This window comes from Varroa destructor, unplaced genomic scaffold (genome assembly GCF_002443255.2).
Source record: "Varroa destructor unplaced genomic scaffold, Vdes_3.0 BEIS01000004.1, whole genome shotgun sequence".
Lineage (NCBI taxonomy): Eukaryota > Metazoa > Arthropoda > Arachnida > Mesostigmata > Varroidae > Varroa > Varroa destructor.
Genome location: NW_019211457.1, coordinates 42461031 through 42469942, shown reverse-complemented (window position 1 = coordinate 42469942; position 8912 = coordinate 42461031). Strand labels below are relative to the sequence as shown.

The 8912-nt window shown below is 40.7% G+C and overlaps 2 protein-coding genes across 6 annotated transcripts; one reads left to right on the top strand and one right to left on the bottom strand.

Moving 5' to 3' along the window:
• Positions 1–126: 126 nt before the first annotated feature.
• Mtpalpha (monolysocardiolipin acyltransferase Mtpalpha) lies at positions 127–5964 on the top strand. 4 transcript variants are annotated; one of them, XM_022804723.2, is made up of 7 exons: positions 127–276; positions 917–996; positions 1826–2033; positions 2492–3262; positions 3404–3677; positions 3996–4406; positions 4600–5964. In XM_022804723.2, exons 1-7 carry the CDS (start codon positions 272–274, stop codon positions 5131–5133), a joined length of 2283 nt encoding a protein of 760 aa, XP_022660458.1. In that variant the 5' UTR covers positions 127–271; the 3' UTR covers positions 5134–5964. The 4 variants fall into 4 exon arrangements, with proteins under 4 accessions (XP_022660458.1, XP_022660461.1, XP_022660460.1 ...); XM_022804726.2 differs by having other exon boundaries at positions 133–444; positions 920–996; XM_022804725.2 differs by having other exon boundaries at positions 134–444.
• Positions 5965–6306: 342 nt separating this feature from the next.
• On the bottom strand, positions 6307–8803 carry Naa20A (N-alpha-acetyltransferase 20 A). Of its 2 annotated transcripts, none has more exons than XM_022804753.2 (3): positions 8242–8803; positions 7334–7590; positions 6307–6951 (listed from the first exon to the last, which is right to left on the bottom strand). In XM_022804753.2, the coding sequence occupies exons 1-3, from the start codon at positions 8355–8357 to the stop codon at positions 6650–6652; spliced, it is 675 nt and encodes a 224-aa protein (XP_022660488.1). In that variant the 5' UTR covers positions 8358–8803; the 3' UTR covers positions 6307–6649. The 2 variants fall into 2 exon arrangements, with proteins under 2 accessions (XP_022660488.1, XP_022660489.1); XM_022804754.2 differs by having other exon boundaries at positions 8447–8803.
• Between the last annotated feature and the right edge of the window lie 109 nt (positions 8804–8912).

Sequence of the window (8912 nt, the reverse complement as noted above, 5' to 3'; positions counted from 1 at the left end):
TTTTTTATAGCTGAATTTGTAAAGCTTGGTCATGTTTAGGACAGAAAAGTATGATCGTCGAAATCTACCTAGATTACTTTACAAAAACATTTGGAAAATGCTCAAGTCACTGCTGCCTGTTGGTCGAGTTTTCCGATCGCCCCATTAGAGTATTCGCCGAAGGTCTCGGCGGCAGAAGGCAGGGGTGGTGTTACCTGCTGAAGTCACTTTTTACAGGTCTCAGTGCGTTGACAGAGGCTTCACAAGTTCATTTTTCCGCTTTCTTCAACCCATGGGGTAGGTTGAAGACCCTACGGGTGAAATCTCAGTTTGAAGTTAGCTGTTGACCCCCGTGAACACCACGCTGATAACTTGGTGACGGTATCCAATGACCCCGTGTGTTGGCAGCCACTTGATTTGAAAGCTCGACGTTTGAAGTAGCGAAGTCTCACCTGCTAAATTGTTGTAAGCATCCAGTTTCCGGATAAACCAGGCCATGAAATTGAGCCATGCGGTTAAAAGCGCGAGCTTAAATGAAATCAGACTGGCTACTTAGGCGGTACAATATGCAAATGCGGCCCGTTTGTGGCCCCCTCAAGCTTAAAAGTTTGAACGTTAATTCGATGAGGCAACGATTCTTTTAGTTTCTTCTGTAACCTTATACCTGATTTTACCAGTTATCGCTCGATTTTTTTCAACGTGTCTTATTTGTCTATTCTGGTACATACTAACGAGTACTGGCAAACAAGTATGTTGAGCGGTACGATGTATGTGCTCCTTGACCTTCTGAGTGCTCACTTAGCTTTTATCTCATATACCATATATTTTTTATAATGTGCAAATGATAAGCTAACCGAAAATACTTTTTTTTTGTTTATTAGTTGTGTATACGTGGTTTTCGCTTTCTCTATGCTAATTTTTTAATTACAATTTTCAGCAGGATGTCTCGCATGTTGTTCAGCGGGGTCCCGTGTCGGATCGCGCAAGCTCTCGCTCGAGAGTTTCACATTTCTAGAGGTGAGTACGAATATGTGGTACAAGCAGGACATGTTTTGCTTATGAATGAGTCTAAGGAAATGCAGGTTTTGTATGCTGCACCTACATTTTAACAAACTGAATTCATCGCTCATATACTGTTCGATAGAAAATGATACTCCCTAAAAGGCAGTTCTGAAGCCTACACACCCATAAAAACTCGTTTATATCACTTTTCTGTCACTGGCCTAAAAATCGAATTTAATATGCTATACCTAGCATTAATTATATAAATTACATGTTATTCAGAATTTCACCTTATTGACGCATTTCGTATTTACATATTTCAATGAATATTTAGTAATAAACTTAAAATTAACTTTGTTACAATTTATTGTGGCTAACCAACGCATGTTTATCATACTTTATCACATTATTTCGTGCCGCGTTTCTTCTCACATTATTCGTGCCCAAATGCTCCACATGTGAGTTACAGGTTACGTCACCACATTCTTAAAATTCTACCACATTCTAGCTCTTTCACAGAACTCATCTCCTGTATCTCCTAATTTGTGTATCAGTATGGTCAGTACTTAACCGTTAAATAATTCGTTGTTTGCGACATGCATTGCATTGACGCGGAATACAAACATACATGTTCAACCAAGTGAACACACAAAACCTTAGGTTGTCAGCTCTATCGGCCCACTTACCGATCGCTTTTTCGGCCGGTGAATTTTATTTCGTCATTGAAAATTAAACACTTAATTGACAAACAAAATTAACAACAACGACAACAAACTTCATTTTTAGTGGCCCCTTTATTGTCCGTAATTTATGAACGTGCCGGGGTTTCAACTTTGTTCTTTAGGTCTGAACAAACACCTCACAACGGAGGTAAAGAATGGCGTTGCCGTGGTCAAGATCGACACACCAGGTCAGCGTGTTAATGTTCTGTCAAAGGAGCTCATGACCGAAGTTACCGAAACGATGAACAATATTCACACGAACCCTAACGTATCTTCGGTTGTTCTAATCAGCGGTAAGAAAGGTTGTTTCATCGCTGGCGCCGATATAACGTAAGTCTTCGTTAATAAGTTTACTGTAACGAATGAAAATTACCATTAGGTTGTTTCCGAAAGATTTTAAAATGGCTAACAAATTCCGCGTGAGAAGTTGCTAAACGCAGCTCTAAAATCAATTTTATCCTGTAGCTAAGCGCTAGATCATATACAAAGTAAACATGATGCCCGTGGCGTACCTATTGATTTTGAGCTCGTTTAACTATGAAACGTCCTTATCGAATTTACTTTGCAGATCGATGACGGGTAAATACTGCCATTTTGGAGGTTATTTACGTATAAAGGGTGCAGAGTTAAATTATGCTGGAGGTTAACTAAAAAGCAATGCGTTCATATCTGTTATAGTACTAGCTACTAAAGCAGCTGAAACTTCGGGACTTCGATTCCGTTGATTGTATTGAGAAAGAGGTTCAGACAAAACGTTTTATTCAAATTAATTATTTTATCCATTTCAGGATGTTGGAACAGTGCCGAAGTGTAGATGAGGCCAAGAACCTTGTTAAAGATGGGCACAAGGTACTTCAGGCGATCGAGGACTTCCCAAAACCGATAGTGGCAGCTATCATGGGTTCGTGCTTGGGTGGCGGCCTAGAGACTGCGCTCGCTTGTCGTTATCGTATCGCTGTAGAAGAGCCAAAAACTACTTTGGGGTTGCCCGAGGTTATGCTCGGCGTGCTTCCTGGGGGCGGTGGAACTCAGCGCTTGCCTAAGCTAATTCAGCTCCCGACAGCACTCGACATGATGCTGACTGGAAAGAGTCTCCACGCCAAGAAAGCGAAGAAGGTGGGTCTGATCGACGCTATTGTCAAGCCACTCGGACCAGGACTTAAATCGGCAGATGAGCGGACGCTTGAATACCTTGAAGAAGTGGCATGTCAGGCCGCCCGGGACCTTGCAACGGGTGAACTCAAGATTAATCGAGCGCGCCCACTGACCGAACGAATTCTTGGATATTCTCTGCAAATCAAGTATGTTCGTGACATGATCTTCGACAAGGCACGAGGTCAGGTCATGAAACTTACCAACGGATTGTATCCTGCTCCTTTGAAAATTCTTGATGCAGTCCGTGCCGGTCTGGAAAAAAGTAAAGCGGAAGGGTTTGAAATTGAGGCACAAAACTTCGCCGAACTCTGCATGACAAAAGAAAGCAAGGGTCTTATGGGACTTTATCACGGACAGGTACACTGCAAGAAGAATGCCTTTGGAAAGCCCGAACGCCGAACGGAGTAAGTGCATGTTCTCCAGTTTACAATTTTTTAAACCTAAATAAACATTGTAGAAACCCACATGCCTAAATATGTAGGTTGTGAACATCCGCGAACACGGTATATAAAACTTACGGCAAAAAATATGATTTCTTTCCGCAGGAACATAGCGGTTCTGGGTGCTGGTCTTATGGGAGCTGGGATCTGCCAGGTCTCGCTTAAGGACTTCAACAGAGTTGTAATGAAAGATGCTTTCTCTAAAGGGCTGGTCCGTGGTCAAAACCAGATTGATGGCAACCTAAATAAGGACCTGAAAAAAAAAAAGATCGACGCTTTTCAAAAGGATAGGCTCATGTCCACTCTTTTGCCTACGCTTGACTATTCTTGGCTGAGAGATGCCGATATGATCATTGAAGCTGTTTTCGAAGACATTCACGTAGGTATCTACTGCTCTGATGAAGTTGATTTTCTTTATTTTCCTGATGCCATGGATACTTAATACATATGTATACTACCATAGTTAATCAAGTGTCTTACCTTACCAATAGCGTGATTTTGATATTTTTAGGAGTGCTTGGTATTTCAGGAAGACTGCGTTTTTGGCTCCATAAGGTTTCCATTTTTCAAACTGGCAACTATTTCTTTTATACCAAAAGACCTTTCAAAATCTACCGAAACAGAAAAAAGTAACGTTATGAGATTGCAGTTTTTGCGATATAACGCAAAAATCCATTGCCTAAATTTGTTATTTCAGGTCAAGCACAAGGTTGTGAAAGAGGTCGAAGCCGTCATTCCTGAGCACTGTGTGTTTGCGTCAAATACGTCGGCTCTACCCATCGCCAAAATCGCTGAGGTGTCAAAGCGTCCTGAGAAGATCATTGGCATGCATTATTTCTCGCCAGTAGAAAAGATGCAGCTACTGGAAGTTATAACCACAGATAAAACGTCGAAGGATACGGCTGCTACCGCCGTCGACGTTGGGCTGCGTCAAGGCAAGGTCGTCATCGTTGTTAAGGACGGCCCTGGTTTTTACACAACACGCATTCTCGCACCGATGATGTCAGAGGCTATGGTTCTCCTCATGGAAGGCTGCCAAGTTAAGGAGCTTGACAAACTCTGCAAGGCGTTCGGATTCCCCGTAGGCGCGGCCACCCTACTCGATGAGGTATATTATAATATCAATGTGATAACCAGATACTTTTTTTCTTTTTTTTTTTTATTTATCATCTCTGCACATTTTTATGCAGAAAGAAAAGGCTTATATATATATATATAAAGGCTTCTTTCTGACAAAAATATATGTGTGAAGTAGTTTAAGGTACGGAGACACCTTTATTTGCTTTCTAATTTATTCGTAGGTGGGTATTGATGTGGGAGCCCACATCGCCGAATACCTAGGAGGAGTATTTGGTGACCGCCTTACGGGCGGAGCAAATCCGGCAGTTATGAAAGAGATGGTAAACCAGAACTTCCTCGGTCGCAAATCAGGCAAAGGCTGCTATATCTATACGCCTGGCAGGAAAGATCGCGCGGTCAACCCCGGGGTTGAGACCATCCAGCGCAAATACGCGAAGCCAAAAAGCATGGAGAACACCACGGAGCAAGTGCAGTTTCGTCTGGCTACTCGCTTTATGAACGAGGCCGTCATGTGTCTGCAAGAAGGCATTTTGGCCAACCCTGTCGAAGGTGACATTGGCGCAGTATTTGGTCTGGGTTTCCCGCCCAACCGTGGAGGACCATTCCAGTTTATCGACACATACGGCGCTGACAAAATCGTCAACTGGATGAGACAATTCCAGGAGAAGGTGCATCCAAAGACGTTCGAGCCTTGCCAACTTCTGCTTGACCACGCCAACGACCCGCTAAAGAAATTCCATGCGCGCAACAAGTAGGATGCTTGACAAGAGACTCAAAAGGGTTATTTCTGGGCTGTGTAGCCACTGAGAGGCTGTCAGATGTACCTGTGAATAAGGCAACAGACAGTATACAATTTGATAGGAACTGTCTATAACTATGTGACCACTCTAAGAAACACTTCAAAGGTCCAAGGTTCATCCAGGATATAGTTACATTACAAAACCCTCTTTACGTCATTGTACAGGTGCCTAATAATCTGTAATAGTTTGTTTTAATCGTTATGGTTATTCCTATAGAATATATTTTTCGGAGACAGCAATTCAAGCGAAATTCAAGCAGAAGTGTATAATCCTTTGCGTCTTGAGTACGCATCGGTGAACCACAGAAGAACAAATACTTTTGAATAATTCAAAATTGTATTTTTAAGAAAATCACGATTTTCAACGAAGCATAAGAATTTCGCAGACCTCGTTGGCAGCAGCTAGGTCGGTATGTGGCGCAACAGAATAAAATTATTGGCTTAACTAATTTCACGTTACGTGTAACTGGCACCGCCGTGGATAAAATGTCATGTAATGTATGTGCAAAGGACAGTAATGTGCTCCATAAGAATATTTTTAGTATAAAATGAGCATCACGTCTTGCTATGGTTTTATTATTGATAGCAATAATAATGACGTAATTGATGAATGATATGAAAACGTTGGATGATCACTATGACGTAATTGATGAATGATATGAAAACGTTGGATGATCACCGTGACTAAGCATAGAAAATTTTACCACCAGGAGTTTTCATCGAAAAAATAAAATAAAAGACGATTTTCTAAAGAAAAAAAAGAACATCACAAAGACGTAAAATATGATTTAATTGGTGTTTACTTGTTAGAAAGTACTACCCATAAAATTCCAGGGGTATTAACATTCTATGAACAAACGATTTTATGAGAATCATCTGTTCTGTAATATAACAAGGTCGGAGTTGTTTGGAAATATCGTCGATAGCAGTGGAACCGGATGATGTTCATCAGCGTTAATTGTTTATTCTTTCGTTGCTTTGTGCTCTTTATTTCCCATTTTGCCTTGAACCGCTGCGCCCGAATCCAAATCAACTTGACGTACGCAACAATTCTATACTACGGAAATTTTTTATGAACAGAATTACTTTAGTAACAAGTAAACTGAGATAGCATATACGAGGAGCGTGGTGACAACTTGAATCATACCGACCCTTTATTGGTGTAAATAACATATATAACAGCAAAAACTTGATCCATTTTACTGCGTATGTACACCCACCAGCAGGAATAAATTTCGTTTTCCTTGTAGTAGGACGCTCTTAGTTACTTTTTGAAAAGGCATCCGCAGGGATCGCAGAGACAAAGAAATTTTACGCGCCTCATTGATATAGTCCCAATACTAACCCGATACAGTTTAGGCAGAAAATGACTCGAAGAGAGCCGCTTGTCATTGCCGCAAGTCCATTTTGTTGTTGTTTTAAACCTATCCTAATTACTTTGGCTTTTCCACATCGTCAAATTGTTGTCTTTATTATTCAAGATCTTCTGGGCGCACCGGTTTCGTGAGCGGAATTACTGATTGCCGATTCACGTCCTTACTGAGCGCTTTCCGCATGTCAAAACCGTCTTCGTCTGGATTTGAACCGGATGAAGAATAGTACCCTATTACTCTTCGATAGATAATATAACCAAGTCGTTTATACATGTCAATGGCGATCGTATTCGATTGTCGTACGAACAGGTCGACAAAGTAGCATTCCTTGTGCTCGGAAATCTCTTCAAGGATGTCCATTAGCTTATTCGCCAACCCCAGACGGCGATACTCAGGAGCCACTGCAAGAACAGCCGACGACGAATATAACACCTTGTAAATATAATAAACATCGTCTATATAATAGAAAGCATATGGGCAAATCGATTTGAATAATCGCAATAGAAATCATTAGACAGAAAACCAAACTGAGTTTTGAAACGCAATAGGTGCTAAAGGAATTGCTCATTAGGTCATCTCGTTGATATATGCAAAGCATTCTCTGGCCTGATATGATTGAACAAGCTCGTAAATGATACCATTTGAATCTTCTGGATAGTACATTGTTTTCGCCCACAAACCTGAAGCGTTTCAAGTTGGAGCTACATTAACAATAAACACGTTTTTTATAGTTCTAATCTAGCAGTAATAAAAACTAAATTTCTCCAAACGCTTAGCATTTACCACTCAACGCTGTTACGTGTCCATGCCAGTTATTCACGAAGCCTTCCGCTTTGCCCATAATATAGCCCATTAGATCGCCATTGACACTCTCAAGCGCCTGGAAGTATTCCGGCCATCTAGCAAGATAGGTCAAATAAAATGATACGCCATAGGTTTCCGTCAGAACATCTAAATTAACGTTGTTATAGGTGAGTAGGTCTCGGCAGCGAAACGGCCTCACCGTGGTCATCTTGTCTGAATTACGATTTGTCTCCGTCCTGCAAATGGAGCAACAAGAAAAGACGCTGTAAACATGAGAAACGCAAAGATATGCAGCATAGTATCTACTAAATCGACTTATTTAATGTGTTTACAGTTCAAAGTACTGAAACCTTAACGTTTTGAAAGAATACAACGAACTGCATCTCGTTGCATTATAACTTTTTTAAAATTAGGCGAAAACTCGGTGTCAGTAGTGACTAAGATTATTTGGTAAAATTTTATCCAAGTGCGTTGATGTAGACTTGACCAGTATGCATTAGCTCGGCTTCAAACTATTACATTTATTAGTATTAATGGAAAAAAAAGTTTGATGATTATACTCTGCTACTAGAAAAAGAATCATATAAGTTTATACGAAACGACACCTGATTTTTTGTCCACGACGCTTATTGCAAACCTTATATGAATTTAAAGTGATCTGCTATAAACATTTCCATCTACAATAATAGCTACAAATATTTCTACATATCTAGGTATTAAACGACTGATGTTTGCGATTAATACAACAAACCATAACATAACATACAAAACCTGTGCCAGTTAGACTACTGAAATGAGTTAAGGGAAATGTGTTATATGTCAGTGGGGTAGTTTGCGACCAAACGACGATATTTACTAGGATTTGATTTATGATTTATGATTATTACATTACGAGTTGCGTTGATAGCGTCATGTGTTTGTAGATTTCAACACTTTTTTGCTTCACTTTACAGTTGAAAAAGCAATAGCACCAGCCACGGCGTAGCGTATTATAAGACACCATTAAAGTCACATCTCATCAGAACGAGATAAGGGTTTCGAATCAATGCGCTCAAACGAAAATATAGTTGTTATCCTTAGTGCATAAGTCACCTTAGCAACAATTGTGGAGATAAGTTGTAGCTTTACGAATATGCTCCGGTGTGGGTACAAAATCATAAAATCAATCACGCAAAAGTCAAAGGATTCGTTTGCACGACAGTTTGGCCCCCGGAATACGTGGATAATCCAGAACCCATACACAGGGCCAACGAGAAGAGCCAATTGAAACGAGAAACGTGCTTTCTATATTCACTTAGCGCTCCCTCTGTTGTTCTCGAACAACCGTAGGAAAAGGTCAGACCCAACGTTACTCGGAAGTGCAGCCGTCTGCGTTTAGGTCTTAACGAACATGTGAATTTCTTGCTTCTTCAGCTACTGTAGTCGTATGCGTTCTAAGTGCATAACAAGCCATTATTACACCGATATTTCGGTATGATAATCCTAGGCGTACAGAGAACATTGCGTACTGTCGTATAGGTTTAGGCCCTAAGGTGCGCCCGGAAGTAGGCTTCGCATA